The sequence below is a fragment of the Mesoplodon mirus genome, assembly GCF_964341445.2.
Source record: "Mesoplodon mirus genome assembly, chromosome: 5".
Classification (NCBI taxonomy): Eukaryota; Metazoa; Chordata; class Mammalia; order Artiodactyla; family Ziphiidae; genus Mesoplodon; species Mesoplodon mirus.
In genome coordinates this window covers 77877987-77894578 of record NC_138980.1, presented here as the reverse complement: position 1 = coordinate 77894578, position 16592 = coordinate 77877987, and the positions used below count along the sequence as shown (strand labels likewise).

At 38.5% G+C, this 16592-nt stretch overlaps 1 protein-coding gene across 1 annotated transcript in view; it reads right to left on the bottom strand.

Annotated features, from left to right (window-relative positions):
* FBN2 (fibrillin 2) overlaps positions 1 to 16592 on the bottom strand; it is a 228716-nt gene that overhangs the window by 48158 nt on the left and 163966 nt on the right. The window contains exons 26-35 of the mRNA XM_082621174.1: positions 15837 to 15965; positions 14939 to 15064; positions 12749 to 12874; positions 12164 to 12286; positions 11882 to 12007; positions 11425 to 11550; positions 10220 to 10342; positions 7809 to 7931; positions 5791 to 5916; positions 228 to 350 (exon numbers count right to left, since the gene is read on the bottom strand). Of these exons, the coding sequence (XP_082477300.1) occupies positions 228 to 350; positions 5791 to 5916; positions 7809 to 7931; positions 10220 to 10342; positions 11425 to 11550; positions 11882 to 12007; positions 12164 to 12286; positions 12749 to 12874; positions 14939 to 15064; positions 15837 to 15965 (1251 nt within the window). The remainder of the gene's footprint in view (positions 1 to 227; positions 351 to 5790; positions 5917 to 7808; positions 7932 to 10219; positions 10343 to 11424; positions 11551 to 11881; positions 12008 to 12163; positions 12287 to 12748; positions 12875 to 14938; positions 15065 to 15836; positions 15966 to 16592) is intronic.

Here is a 16592-nt window from a genome sequence, read left to right as displayed (position 1 = left end):
TGTTGTGTAGTGGAGGCTAACACAACATTGTAAAGCAACCATACTCCAATAAAAATTAATAAAAAAATAATAAAACGATAAATGTATCAGAATGTAATTTTCTTTTGCAAAAAAATGCATAGCCCAAGGCATAGCAGGCTAAGCAGAAATTTGAAGAACTTCTATATCTAGCACAAAATGTTCATTTCAACTAATAAGAACACAATTAAGCCCTTAACTGGCCATACCTGTACAGTTCCCTCCGGTTCTGTCCAATTCGTAACCATCATCACAGATACAATGGAACATTCCAGGCAAATTATTACATGTTCCAAACACACAAATATTTTGGAAGGAGCATTCATCGATATCTGGAGATTAAAAAAAATAGTAATCTCTTGATTACAAAGACATTTAGATTTACTGTATGACATTAATAAATTATTCTATCTCCTCAGACGTTTTTATGCAGCAAAAAATTTTCTTTTTCTTTGACCAGGGATGTCACATAAATGGCAAGCAACTAATGTTCATATGGGGCAGAAATATGAAAGAATATTATCTTATTTTATTGACAGTATTTTACTGTCTTGGGCTGTAAAATACTTCAGAAAAAAATTGGCCTAGGGCATAAAAACTTTTTAGAAATTAAATATGAACGTGTTAAAGGAATAAGATTGTAAAAAATTGAAGATAAAAACAAATTCAAAGATTATAATAATTAAGTGAAAACAGCAGATATTTTATAAACATCTACAACATACAAAATATACAACATAAATATTTTAAATATTAAATATATCTTTTAAATTATTTAAGTTTAATTTTTTTAAACTTTTCTTGTTATGTAATCTGATCTGTTATAATAAAGTCAGTTACAAACAGGGAAAGAAGTTTTTTCCCAGTAGTGTGTAATAAGATCATCCATTGCCCCACATTCCTCCAAATCTCATTAAGATATCTCTATTGGACTGAAATCATAAATTCAGTTTATGGAAGTCTTCCATGAAGCTTTAACTCAAAATAAACAAGAAGTTATTACTCCTCATTCGTATGAAAATGAAGGCATAGTGTGCCTGTACAACTGTAGAAGTAATCTGTATTTCTACTCATAGGAAGAAGATGGACATTTTTGTACACAAATTACCTCATATCCTGAGAATGCAGACCAGGCATGCCATTTTAGGCTAGACTAGACAAGTCATTCTAAAATGCTGTCTTGAGACAGTTATATCTTAAGTATAAACGGGCCTTTTGGTCATTTATGATTGTCAAAATAAAGCACTGCAACTATCTTATATTTAAAGTATGGTTCAAATTGTGTCTAGAAGTTCAATTGATGTAAAGTTGTCTTTACTTGTATTGGGGCAATAAACAAAGTTACTCTTCTTATATAAATCAGTAAAGACTCATTAAGTTAGTTTATAATTGAGTTGTGTTAATCTATAAATTGAAGTGGAATTGTATTATCAGCCTTCTGCATATGCATTTTACTTTTAAGTGAACTTTATTAGAAATAACTTCCATTTAAATAATGTAAAAGTTGCGTGGAATAAGGTATTTTAAGAGAATACTGTCTTGTTTTTATAAAATTGATGCATATTCAGAAATTTGAACAATACAGAAAAGTGGTGATAGGAAACAGAAAAGATAGGAAACACAGAAAATAAGATAGCAAGAACAAAAATCACTCCAAAATGCTTCTATCCAGAATTATCATTGTAATTGGATGAACACCATTCCAAATATTGATATTTCTCAGTGCATATTCACAGAGAGTAAAGCTGAAACAATTTCCATGCATTAGATCAATTTTTCATTATCTCAGTATCTTCTAAAATGTTTCCTAATGTTAAGAATTGATGAAAACACTAAAACTGTATCATCTTTTGGCTTTATGTTAAAATTCAAACACAATTTTAAGACAGTATTAATGGATTCTATACAATGATGATTAACAATTAGCATCCATATATGCTTCTAACTCATTTTTGTTATTCATATTATTTTCACTTTTTAAATGTTCATGGCATTTACCATAATCTCTACAGTATTTAGTACTAATTCTTTAAAGGAATCAATAATGTTTTTATTGACACTTCTCCATTTATTTCTTGATTGGCTGTTTTTCATTGCTGATAAGTTGTGTGTTTTTCTTGTTTTTGTTTTTGTTTTTGTTTTTGCCCAAGACAAGAAGAGAGAGCCCACAGGTGGTTTCTTTCTGAATTATTTCACTTGTCAGGATATGTCTATTGTCTTTTTTTAAAAATAAATTTATTTATTTTATTTATTTTTTGACTGTGTTGGGTCTTCATTGCTGTGCACAGGCTTTCTCTAATTGTGGTGAGTGGGGGTTACTCTTCATTGCGGTGCGTAGGCTTCTCATTGAGGTGGCCTCTCTTGTTGCGAAGCATGGGCTCTAGGCGCGAGGGCTTCAGCAGTTGTGGTGCGTGGGTTTCAGTAGTTGTGGCGCGTGGGCTCTAGAGTACAGGCTCAGTTGCTGGCGCAACTGGCTGAGTTGCTCCTTGGTATGTGGAAGCTTCCCGGACCAGGGCTCGAACCCGTGTCCCCTGCACTGGCAGGAGGATTCTTAACCACTGCGCCACCAGGGAAACCCTGTCTATTGTCTTTATAATTAACTAACTCTGAGGTATAAGATTCTTGTCACTTGTGTCCTGATAACTGTGAGGGCAGCATTCTAATGTGTGTTGGTACTGAATGTTTGTTTTGTTCATGACTTGCCTTTTCTACCTGCAGTTTGAAGAATCTCTATTACTTAAGTTGACAAATTCAATAAGGCTAAATAAAAATGATTTACTTCTTTCTGTATATTCAGTTCCTTCTTCTATTTCAGGAAAATGTTTGGTTGTTTAATACTTTTTTTCTATTCAATTTTTAGGGACTCTTCACTTCAGAAACACCCATTATACTTAAGTTTATGGTCTTTGTCTTTTCTCTAATAGTGTTAATTTATCCTCTCCCCCTTTTTTTTCACTGTGATTATCTCACGTCCATTCTCTATGGTAGTAATTATATTTTCATCTCCTCTGTTCTTTGCTGTATCTGTTTAATTGTTCTCTTATTTTGCTGCATTAGTCCACGTTTTTTGTCTCCCTTAACTCTGCAATATCTCTTTTTGTCTTTTTTTCTGTTTTTATAATCACTTTGAACTTGTTCAATCATATGTTTTCATTAAGGTTATCTGTGGTACAATATACCTATGCGAAACTGGCTCTTGTTCCTTGAGTAGTTTTCCTCTACTCTGGATTGATTATTTATCTGCTTTTTGTATGCTTTTTTTGTTATTGTTGTTTCCATAGAACACCTGCACAGTTGCTGTTTCAGTTTGTTTACACATTACTTGGTCAGCTCTTTCAAGAGTTTTATATACAGTTGATGCTTGAACAACATACATTTGAACTGTGCAGGTCCACTTGTACATGGATTTTTTTCAATAGTAAATACTACAGTGTATGTAGTACAACTACACTATCTGCAGTTGGTTAAATGTGTGGACATGGAACCGCGAATGCAGAGAACTTGTGAACACTGAGGGCCAACTACAAGTTATACACAGATTTCCCCCCCGTGCTGAGGGTAGGTGTCCCTAGCCCCCATGTTATTCAAGTGTCAACTGTACTCTGATACAGTTTAGATGGAGCTTCTTGACATCCTCCCTTCTTTTTTGATTTGGGCTTTCTATGGAAGACAGCTTGGGGTATGGGTTTCATTATAGCTTCTATTCTGTGGCCCAGAGTTTCATAAGGTGGGGGAAGAGGAGAAATACGGATGGGCGGACCTCCACTGGGCTCTGTGTGCTCTTTGTTGGTGAACCTGGCCCCTGCTCTCTCTTTGGAAATCATACTAAATGCTCTGTATCTGGGTTTACTCCATCTGATGGAGTCCTAACCTGTCCCTGAGGAGGTTCTTGCAGGTTCTGTACTTTCCCATTTTGGTGAAGAATACTGGGAAATGGCCAACTCCAGCAGTTTTTTAAACTCTATAGAAATTCTGAGAATTTATGATTAGAGGTAGATGCTGAGTGGAAAATGTTGATTAGAGGATCAATTCAAAGGGGCATCAATTTATAATAAGATGGGAAAATATCAAGTAATTAAAGTAATAAATTCAGGATAAACTGTCTAGATGTGCCAGATCTCATAGAAGAGAGAAGACAAAACCATGGAGAAACAGGCAGAACCATGGAATTACATTTTTGGGATCTCAAAAGTTGGCATCTGGTTAAATGGAGCAGAGGGTGAGCTACATGTGTGCCACTCTCAGGTGCCCTGGCAACTGGGATTTCTCTCCATGGAAACATATTTTGGGAAAGCCAACATGAGAAGGAAGTACAGTAAACAGAAACTATTTAGCATCACCTTGAGGGAGGTTCTGCGAGAAGTTTTGGAAGACCCTAGGCCACAAGTAATGGAACAGAATTATGAAAGGGAAATGTTGTCTTATGTATAAAGGGCTAATTTTGAAATTTTATGTTGGTAAAAGTGTCTGGCTATTGCTAACTTATCCCTTTTCCCACCAATTCTTGTCACACTGACATGGGTAATAAATCATGTAATTCCATAAACACATTGACTCACAGTTTCTACTAATTGACTTCAATGCTTAGAAGGAACCAGGACTAGGAAAAAAATAAAGCTCATTCTACAGCTGCCCTGTATAAAATGGTTTAGATTCTGCCCAACCTAGCAGGTCAAAGTAGAAGCATGAATACTTTCAGTTTCTAATATCATCTTCCCAGAGCCTACTATTCATTCTCTCATTCTGATTCTCTCCAAATTGGTAGATATTTATGGAAATTTCCATGATCTTTTAGGCACACTTTCTTTCTTCAGTGACACTTCTGGTGGTGGGGCAGAGTCAGGCTCTACTCCAAGCTATGCCAGATTGCATAATTTTTGTTTCATTGATGCTGGTGAAGTGTGTGTGTATGTGTGTGTGTGTGTGTGTCTCTGTGTGTGTGCGCACTGGCATTTACTATTTCTGTTCATTTGATTAGATACTCATGTAGGGAAAGCCTGTAATCTGGTTTCATTTTATAATCTTTGCTAGCAGTTAGCCTGAGTTTTTTTTTTAAGGTTTTCTATGAATCACTAATTTTGTTAAAACCTGATGGCATATGAATTGTTTTCAATCCTTTTCCTTTATTTACATTTTCATGTACTTTTATGAACACAATGATGGTCCAAACTCTATGTAATGTAAATTGAGTCTCTAATGTAAAAGAAAATCCAAATTCTTTTTCTTGGAAAGATATTACACTAGTCATGAAGTCCCATTTCTAGGAAAGGGGGTGATGTCATAACTTAGAGGCAGGAGACATGACTGTTAAGCAAAAGGTGCAGCTCTTGATGAGTCCCTGAAGAGGACTTCCAGTCCCAGACATACAGACAGTTGACTAAAGCATAAAGGTAATGCCAAAAATGAGCTACTTAGATTTTGATAAACACATTAAATAGCAGTGATTGAGGTACACAATATATTTTAAAAGCTGAACAGTTTATCCACATTTCATTCATTTAGTGATAAAAAAAGAAATAGTTAAAAAAAAAGAAAAACGAATAAGCCAAAGTTCCAACTCTTGGCTCTTGGCCAGGAAAACTTCATAAGAGATGAAAGCCACCTTCATCATTATTCATTCGGCAAAATAGTCCATGCTTAAACGAATGACTTTTATGTGTGCAGCATGTGCTGTGTATTCTGCTTCCAGGTGGAGCCTGTTCAGCTCTTTTTGTGGTTTCATTTGCTGTAGTTGATCCAACTTGGAAATGAGTTGGAATCCTGGTGACCCACCTTGGCAGGATCTGCTGTCTGAGGCTGGAGTGAAGCCCATCTCACACTCGCAGCGATATGCACCCGGGACGTTGAGGCATTGTCCATTCTCACAGAGATTTATGTTTTCTGCACACTCATCAACATCTGTTGAAGGAGCAAATTACATCTCTATTAAGTTCCAAATCTCATGACATTTTTTTCTTTGCTCTATAACTAAACCAGTCTCGCTGGCCTGAGTTAGTGCTCATTAACATGAAACAACAATTATCCATATACACCTAAATAAGGGTATACAACTTGATAGCAGAGCTGTTTATGCCCTTACATTCAATTCCATTATGATGAACAGGAGGAAAGAGGTGTCTCTCACATCTGTCTCAGTTCTCTTTAATGCTAATTTGATGCATCTGTGTTACGCCAACATCATTTAGATATAACCAAGAACATTGGAATTAATCTTAAAATGGTGTTAATTCACTTGAAAACATTACAGTATTAAAATGAACAACTTTTTCACTAGTTCAAGTATTTTTAAGCAAGTAAGGGACACTCTATGGGAGTGAGAAAAGTTTCTGTCATGCCATTACAATCTCATTAAAATATTCTATTTTAATTACACAAATGAGTATTATTCATAGAACTTAAAGACAATTTCTTTGATTCTATCAAATGGAAAAAGGGGGGAAGGGCAGAAATGTTTATTGAGGGCCTAACATTTGCCAGGGAGTGTGCTAGCTGCCTGACATTCATGTTTTCACTTAGTTCACCAACCCTGTGAGGTTTACAAGAGGAAGAACCTGAGGCTAAGAGGAGGCGACTGATGCCTGGGAGTCACAGTGATCTAATCTGCGGCTGAGCCAGGGTCTAGGTCCAGCTGTGTCTGATACCAAGGCCATGCCCCTGCACTCACACCACGGTGCAGAGACATGTTAAGAAAGATGCAGTACCCGAGGTTTAAAAGTAAGGAAGCTTTACAACTGAATAAACATGTTTTCTTTTTTTTTTTTTTTTTGCGGTACACGGGCCTCTCACTGTTGTGGCCTCTCCCATTGCAGAGCACAGGCTCCGGACGCACAGGCTCAGCGGCCATGGCTCACGGGCCCAGCCGCTCCGCGGCATGTGGGATCTTCCCGGACCGGGGCACGAACCCGTGTCCCCTGCATCGGCAGGCGGACTCTGAACCACTGCGCCACCAGGGAAGCCCTAAACATGTTTTCTTAAAGAGGCATTAGAAAACTGTAAGTCTGTGTTTTTGATGTCAATAATTAGAAAAAACTATCTTTTAATTTGGGGCTTAAAGTGTGCACTGAAATTCAACTGAGAAACACCTATCTCTCAAGCTTAAAAATATCATTCTTTATGTCCAGCAAGATGATCTAGTCTTTTACGTGAATATAATGAGTGGATGTTTTATCCTCAAGGAATGCAGAGTGAATTTACTCACATCCATTAAGCTCTTATGATGCATGTTTCTAAGCTGTTTACTTGTATTATTCCATTTAATCCTTTCAATACCATGTGATAAACTGAGATTTTGATAAACACAATAACTAGCAGTGATTGGGTAGGTCATAGATTTTATTTTAAGAAGCTGTATAGTTTTCCCAACATGTCATTCATTCAATGATATAAAAGAAAAAAGGAAATAGTATTTATTATTATTATTACCACCATGTCCATTTCAAAATGGAGAAACTAAGGACACACAGGTTAAGTCATCTACTTAAGGCTATATGGCCAGTAAGCAGCATAGGCAAGATCTGGATCCAGATGGTCTGACTCAGAGTCTGTATTTTTGACCATTATGTTAATTAATGAATAAAAGGAAATGACAGTCACTAAGAGTACATGATAGTAATAAATGCCATTATTTTAAAAAATTTCCAGGTTTTTGCGTTTAATATAAGCAAAAGATACATATTCACCTTAAGTCAAGTGTAAAAACAGAGGTAGTGATTTCAGCCTCCTTTACCTACAGTCTTCTTCTGATGATGAAAACACACAGAGTGTTGCATGAAAATCAGCACCTCACCCACCTGAGCAGGTAAATCCATCTCCAGTGAACCCTTCGGAGCAGGCACAGCGGTAGGAGCCTGGGGTATTGACACACTGAGCATTTATGCTGCACTGGTGGGTTCCATTAGAACATTCGTCCAGATCTGCATGTCAAGAGAGCATAGCAATAAAGTTCAGAAATGCAAGTGGAATATTTAAACACCCAGGAAGATTTTCATTTGTCTTAATTTAAATGTAAACTGGCCCCAAACTGGCCAAATGGAATGTATTTTAGTTTACAGGTCAAGTTGCAGTTCTATCTAATTTTCTAAGACCTCAGACCTATGATCCAAAATGTTCATGCTACAAACATGGGCTAAAATAATTAGTTCAAGCGTTTTGTGAGCTGTCTAATCAACTAGAATTATAATGTTTAAAAGAAAACTAGGCCTAGATTTCCTTCTGATTTCTACTGAGGGTGAATTTTATCATTGGCTACCTTATCACTAAAAAAGGGGTCAATTTTCAAGATAATACTGAATTTCAGAGCAGGACAATTACCATCGAATTTTCAAGTTCATTTTATAGATGAGGAAACCAAGATATGATTCTTGACCTCATGGAGCCCCTAGTCTAGTGGAAAAGACAGATGTTAAACACAGAAAATTACATTAAATACTGTTATACATGTACCATGAAGAAAAGTTACAAGGTATAAGGAAATAAGGAGGGTGTCTAATTTGGATTGCAGGAATTAGGAAAGCTCCACTGAGGAAGTAATTTTTAGTTAACTTCACACCTGAAGGATGAGCAAGAGTTGACCTGCAAACAGAAGTAGGGATGGGTCTTTCTTGCAGAGGGAACAGCACGTATAAAAACACGGAGAAGGACAAGAGCTTTGATGTGACAAAAATTAAAGGAGGTCAGAGTGATAAAGCACAATGTAGGAGACCAAGGATGAAGGAGAGTGAAGCTGGAGAGATAGTGGGAAGATGCCATAGGGTCTTGTAAACCATGTGAAGGAAGCTGAATTTTATCCTAAATTTAATGGATTAAAATGACAATTGTGAAGAAATCAGATCCATGGTTTAAAAAATCTACCTGGCTGCAATGTGGAGAATGGATTGCGGGAGGACCAGAGAGGGAGTAAGCAAACATATGAGGAGGTTCTTTTAGCAGCTAATAGAGAGAAAGGGCTGGGGTGGGGGGCAGATTGAGAGAGAGAACAGTTGTGATGAGAGCGGGGGATGGAGATGGAAAGGAGTGGATGGATTGGGATGCCATTTTGGAGTAGAGGTGCCTGGACATGGTTAAATCTTTTGCATTAGCGGCAGGCTATTTTTCGATAGCTGGCCAGAGTGATAGATGGACAAGAAGCACAAAAAATGGGAGGCTAGAGGAGAGAAAAACAGTAAACAAATGGGACTAGAAAAATGGGAATGGGGATATAGCTGAAAAGTTGTGAGATTAATGATAGAGAAATGGCTGGACTCAAGTGGGTAGCTAGTGGACTTAGTGACACCATGAGAGAACTTTCCTTAGCAAAGTTATTTAAAAACTATGTTAACTGAAATTCTGGAGTCAGCTCATAAACATTTGACAAATCTAAAACAATTGAGTAGGTAAGAAAGTACATTCAAATTGACTAATGTTATTAATAAGAGATCTTAAAATTATCCTTTAATTCTTGCTGCAGGCTTATCAGGTTTTAATGAGTAATCATGGGGAGGTTGGTTTTGCTTGCTTTAATTTGTAATTTAAATAGACCTGGATAATTTACGATTTGCAACATGCCTTATTGTTGAGGCACATAAAACACTGAACGTATCAAGCAGCACTATGAATGACATCAAGGGTAAAATCCAGTTCCTTGCCTCACAGCTATAAAGGACTTATTAGACTCTGGTAAGAACTATACAACTTGGAGAATGGCAACTGCCTTCACATTCTCCTTCTAATCTGGCTTCTTGGAATCCAAAACATTTAGATTTCTCTGGAAGAATAATTCTATTTTCTATTAAGAAGCTGGTATTGACCACTTACTATAGACCTAGGTTATCTGAAAAAAATCTTTTCATTCCCTTCATTTATTTCACTGGGTTTTAAATCTCACTGTTACTCTATGAAAAAACTGGAAAAATATATTAGTCATGTTTCATCCTACAGCTGTTTGGATTTCTGGCTGCACATCAAATAATTTTTACTGAACAACACCACATTAAAAAGCAGATGCCAAGGCATACTGTTGTAATTTGATCATTTATACCAAAGTTAAAGGAAACTCTTAGGCAAGAATTATCTTGCAACGAAAGACAGCCTTTAATTTTCAAGAGAATAAATGAAAATAAGAGGCATGTTCCTATTTAAGTATGTAGGTTAACAACTGTGCAAAGAAGAGCCTCTAGGGATTTTGTGTCTTAGCAAAGGTTATTTACATTTGCAAAATACTCACCAATACATTTGATGCCATTTCCAACCCAGCCTTCTCTGCAGCTACATTTGAAGCTCCCTGGGATGTTTAGACATGAGGCATGCATGTCACAGTTGTGGGCACCAATTTCACACTCATCCACATCTGAGAAACCATAGTTAATATGAAGATAAGATACAACCTAGTTAATTCTACTTCCAAGAGATTTCTGTATAGGCAAAATTTTAAAGTAAACACAGAGAAAACATTAACGTCACTTTTATTTTTAATATGTTTAGACTTCAACAGGATTTGGAAGTTCATGATCCAAATCAAACAAGGCCTTCCCTGAAAGAAACTGCCAGCCAGAATATATAAAAATAATCACTGGAAATGTTATCTGGAAAGTGACCAGATGCTTTTATCAGAATTATGTATATAGTGTCTGTGTATGTGGTACACATACATATGAACATGCAGAGTTCTTCTTTCATTACTTGCTCTTCCCTGGAGGTGTCAGCTTAAGGCCTAGGCTGCAGTCTAAGTCACCCACCACCTGGCTTGAGCAAAATACCACACTAGAGCCTTGAGCAATGATGGACATTTGGCCCAAAGCACTGACCTTGGGGGTTCAACCCCCATCCGCCCTTCAAAAGGCTAAAACTATTTCGTAGAGAACAGGAATAAGAGATAAAATGAATGGGGTGAACAAAGAAAAAAAGCGAAGAGAGGAAATTTGGGCAGGGAGAAGAGAAGACAAAAGCAAATGGAAAGAGAGGAGAGAAGAGCAGAGAAAAAGATGGGGGAAAGAAAGGAAGGAAAAGAGTCTAAATATAAGTTTAGATTAATTTTTGTTAGTTTAAAAGAACTGCAAGCACCTGGGATTCCTCCAGGTCTTTTGGTGCTTCTTCCTTACGTATATCTCCTGTTTGGGCAGGAGAAAGTGAACGTTGCCCCAAGAGCTACCAGGAGCACATCAGAACCATGGGGGCCAGATTCCACACCCATTCTCCCACTCCATGACCAAGCACGCAGCCAGGTCTGCAGCTTGGTAGCTGAGACCATGCTCATCTACCACAGAGAAGAGACAAACGCATCACACATGCTCTGGGCCAGTTACTCATCACATAACTGTCACAACCTGGTGTGGGTGAAAGTACAAGAAATTCCAGGGAACAAATGATGTTGAAGGTTAACTTCTGAAATATAAGAAGCTGAAACACAGGGGATACAAGCTTGAGACCTACCTGTGCATCCTGTGGTCCCCTTCTTTACTGAATACCCCAGCTGACAGTGGCAAATGAAGGATCCCTTGGTGTTCTCACATTCCCCAAACATGCAGATATTTGAATTTAAGTCACATTCATTCACGTCTAGGAAATTGATTTTCAACACCTTGGTTAATACTTGTTTATTCTAGTAATTCAAAAGCTATCTTTTAAACTGAATAGCGTACTAATGAGATACACAAATAACGTTTAAAATATAATGTATTTGCAGGACACAGTATTACAGATAAATATATTGTATTTAAGGATTTTTTTTTTCAAATAATTCTTCCTTTTTGGCTTTCACATCTTCTAATACAATGGTTTGAATTTTAAAAATAACCAAAAAAGCCTTTTCTTCTTAGGTGCGCATGTGTGTGTGTGTGTGTGTGTGCATACTGTACATAAATATTTATCCTGTTCTTATGGTACCCACCAATGCATGTTTTCATGTCCATTGAAGCCATGAAGCCATCATAACACAGACAGCGATACTCTCCAGGAATGTTGGTACACTGCCCACCATCACAGATATCAGGGTTATTTTCACATTCATCAATATCTGATGATACAAAATCAAAATCAAATGAAAAACAAGGATGACTTTTATTAAGCTCATGCATTTTTTTCCATCCAGTTCTACACAAAATATGTGGAGCCAGATTTGTAAGATAAGATTAACCAGATGTACAAAGTCTGTGTATTTTCCTTCCTGTACCTGCGCACGACCTCCCATCTGGCATCAGGGCATAACCTTCACTGCAGCTACATTCATAGCTTCCTTCTGCATTAGTGCACTGGGTGTCACAGCCTCCGTTCATTATCATACATTCGTCAATATCTGTAAAAACATTGCCACCATGTTACTTGTCAGGGATACTTCCTTAAAAAAAAAGAGAGAGAGTTTTTCTACTTCTTCTTAAGCAGACAATGCTTCAGTGGCTTTGGATTTTTCTCCCCACTATTCATGTTGATTGATCATTGTAACATTAGCCTTTCTTAGCTCCTCTCACTTCCTTTTAGACAGCGTTTCATTTGACATTCAGCTCCAGTAACCTAAGATTAAAGAATTCAGATATACCATATAGGACTAAATATATATCTAGAGAGAAATATAGGATGTTTCTTATTATAAAACCAAAGGTTCCTCTGCAAAACCACCAAACCATGGCATCTGCCCCCATTCTTAGATTTGTTTTTAGGACAAAGGACTCCCATCGGCGTCATTATATATTCCGTGCCAGAAGCATTCCTCGACTGACTTGAGAAATACAACTTCCAGACCTGTCTGGCCTACCCTTACCTGTACAGCCCTGTCGGTCTGGCGTGGCCTGGTACCCAGCATTGCAGGAGCACTGATAAGTTCCGATCATGTTTACACATTTTCCATTTCTACAGAGATTGTCACTCAGGGAGCATTCATTAATATCTATAAAAAGATACGCAGAGTTAATGTTTTATGAAATCACAACACCACTTAAACTATCAAGAACATGCAGCATCAGAGCAATGGTCTCCAAAGGGCTTTATTTACTTCAGGGGGAAGTAAGATGGTCTCTTGCAACAATTCAAAGAAAACGCCAGAATCTATATTTCTCCTAGTTCTATCTACAACAGTGTTCTCCAGTGGAATTTTTTACATTGATGGAACTGTTACATATCTGTGCTGTCCAATATGTAGCTGTTACTGAGTGCTTGAAACATGGATACTGTGACTAAGGAACTGAATTTTTAACGTTATTTAATTTTGATAAAATTTAAATGACCACGTGTGGCTAGTGAGTACCACATTAAACCACATCCACCTAGCACATGCCCCAAATAAAGCTTAATACTTAATCTATGAATTTACACTGGAACCCTCAACTGGTCTTAATTGGATGGTTATGTGTTGTCTAAATAACATGAAGGTTCCTGAGGGAAAACAGCTGGTTCCACAAAACAGAGGGGCTGAAAATAGGGCCCTCAGTTTTTAAGTTTTCATGGCATTGTGTTTACAGGGCCTGGATAGGTGGATTACAGATTATATTGCCTGTTTTTAAGTAAACTAACCCTTATAAGATGGGCAGATGCTTTAAAGAAAACGCCTGCAAAGATCTGTGGAAGAAGCTAGTACTAATAATGCAAAAAGAGAAGAGCAAGAAAATGGTAGAGTGACACTTCCTCACACAAGTTACCTGTCAAACACAGTCTAAGGTAAAAATCAGATATAACAAGAAATTCACCCCAAATTCTCAAAATTACTAAGAAGACAATGTGGCAGATTTATGTTTGTAATCATGAAATATTTATTTTGAACATGCAAAAATACGTATTTTATAATGTACATTATGTCATTGAGGGGAACTTTTTTTTCAGCTATAAAACCCATGAAAATTAATTAGCAAAATAAACTAAACTTAGAAACAGATCTCTGGATCACTGGTATCACAACCATGAATAAATATTCTGTAATTATCTGTGTGAAAAAGCTTTTTGAACTATTAAAGTGGAATTAAAAATATTTAAAACCTTTAAATTCACCTTTTAAAAATGTCTGTTTGAAAAAAGAAGCAGACTCACAGATACAAAGAACAAACTAGTGGTTACCAGTGGGGAGAGGAAATGGCGGAGGGGCAAGATAGGGGTAGGGGTTAAAAAAAGAAGGGTTATTATGGGATCATACAAAAACATGAATGCAAAACTTCTGAGAATTGTAAAGCACGATAGAATTTAAAGAATCTTTCATTCAATAAAAAAATTAAAAATTAAAAAAATAAATAAAATGTCTGGTCTATGATTTAAGATTCACCTAATCATTAGTATAGCGATATAAATATGGGTTATAAATAAGTACATGAGTAGTCGGGAGGTGTGCTCAAGTTATGTTTTTATTTGGGGGTGTGGGATCTGTCTATTTTAAACTATTTTATTTGCTTACACTTTCAAGAAAAGACTTACTGTGAGGAAAACATTTCCTGGCTAAATCAAAGCTTTAAAGCCTACGGAACGCTTCTTCAAGACCAGCCGTGGTCGCACACCTACATCCTCCGCCCCCCCATCCTCGAGCTCAGGGCCAGTAAAGAGGCCTCAGTGCTTCTGTGAGGAGGGGGTTGGAGCGTGAGCTCACACACAGGTGAGCAGGCCCGGTGACGACTGACATGGGGCACCGAGTGGGTTCTTGTGCACAGGTGTGTGCACAGGCAAACTATCCAACTTCCAAGGGGAGCAGCTGTCCCATTCCAGCCCACCCGGAGGAGGGAACTACAAGGCCTGACACAGGGTCCCTCCCACAGGGTTCTTTCCAGTGCGCTTGTAACGAAAAAGAGGGGAACTGGGGAAAGCATCTTCTAAAGACACAGCCTGAATCCAAATGTACGGACTCTGAATTCCCGAATTTTAATCTGTTAGATTTCACAGGCCAAAAACAACCAGTTCATGAGAATGACCTCTGATCTTTATGATCTTTACCAGTTGAACTGGGAGGGTTTATGTGCTGAGGAGACAAACTCACCCACACAGTCCTCACGTGACGGTGACAGCTCGTGTCCCAGTGGGCAGTCACACTGAAAGCTGCCCTCAGTGTTCACACAGGTGCCACCCCTACAAAGGAGAGGGTTACGTTCACATTCGTCAATGTCTGAAAGGTAAAAACGTGAGAGCCATTAAAGAACTCTGAGGAAAAAACGTTCACGCACACAGCATGGGAGAAAGATTCATTATCTGAGGCCATTGTGACTCAAACGTGAGACATGGGTTAATAGATGGGATAACGCTCTCCTCACTTTATGATCAGTAGATAAAAGGTTAAGGTTCTACTCTGAAAAGACAGTGAGCTATCAAGGCTTTTACTCGTATGAAATGAGCAGGCTTATGAGAGGTAAAAATAAACAATATTCGCTTTATATCACTCTAAACTCCAGACACCATAAGCCTCTATCTCTAATCAAAGTGAAAGAAAACTCTTAGACTGATCACTTTCTATATCCCATGAGGTGAGTCCTATAAGTTGCTAAAAATCAAACGATGGGCTAAAAGGTGGGCAATGCCAAGAGTGTTTGTAATAACACACAAGTAAGGAAACGAACATGGGATTCGCATGACAATATAAATTTGGGGGTCACCACCCACTACCATATATTTTCAGTGACTCCCTCCTCAGCAGCTAGTCTGTGGTGACTTCAGATTCTATAAATAAGCAGAACCCAGTCTCAATATCTCACTGCCATTAAGGCACCAAGGGGCTGGGGCTCCCCAAGAGCTATCGAGGAGCGGATTTCCTGTCTGACACTTAGATCTGTTCTCTCTCTCGCCACAGCTCCTTGCCAAGCACGCTGTTCACAGCTCTGAGACAGGCGAAGGTCGCGCTAAGGATTCTGTGCTACACTGGTTTGCAGACCCGAGAGGCTTACCCATGCAGTTCTTCATCATCATGAACCCGCTCTCGTAGCCTTCGAAGCACTCACACTCAAAGCTGCCCGGCGTGTTGACACAGATCCCACTCCCACAGAGGTCAGGAGAAATCCTGCACTCGTCAATGTCTAGGTCACAGGGTTTAAAAGAAATTCAGAAAACCAGAGTGAGATGGGAAGGTGTTAACGAACAGAGAGATTTGGCCTTCCAAGCAAAGGTGTTGGAGGAAGCAGGGGCAAGCCGTAGAAGGATGCGTTTTCAGGAGGTCACCTCGAGGGGGACAGGGCTGCAGGCACATTCCTTTCCCCAACTGCCAAAACTGTCACAGCCAATGGGCAGGTGGGCCCTTTTTGTCCTTAAGAATTCTGGAATTGTGGATTTCTCTTTGTTGCTTAGAAATGATAACAGAAGGATGAACCAAGCAACTGTGATATGAGCCGACCAAGGCAGGTAGCAAACGAGGAAGCAGTGGCCATATGGATGGAGTCCCACACATGACGCAAAGCCCACGCTGGTTCTGCTGCACTAGCCCACGTGCGCCCCTGGTGCAGGCGTGTGAGGGCTGCTGCCTCTGAGCAGGGGTGGCTAGCCGGCCACAGAGACAGCCTCAGAGGCAGACGCGACCACTGAACCCTGAGCCGGAGAACGTGCCTATATGGCAGGGCCGTGGAATATGCCCCAACTGTGTTTCTGTGTCATATTCAGACGGAAGAGCCTACTGATTTAATTTTAAAATTAAAAACAAACGATAATGA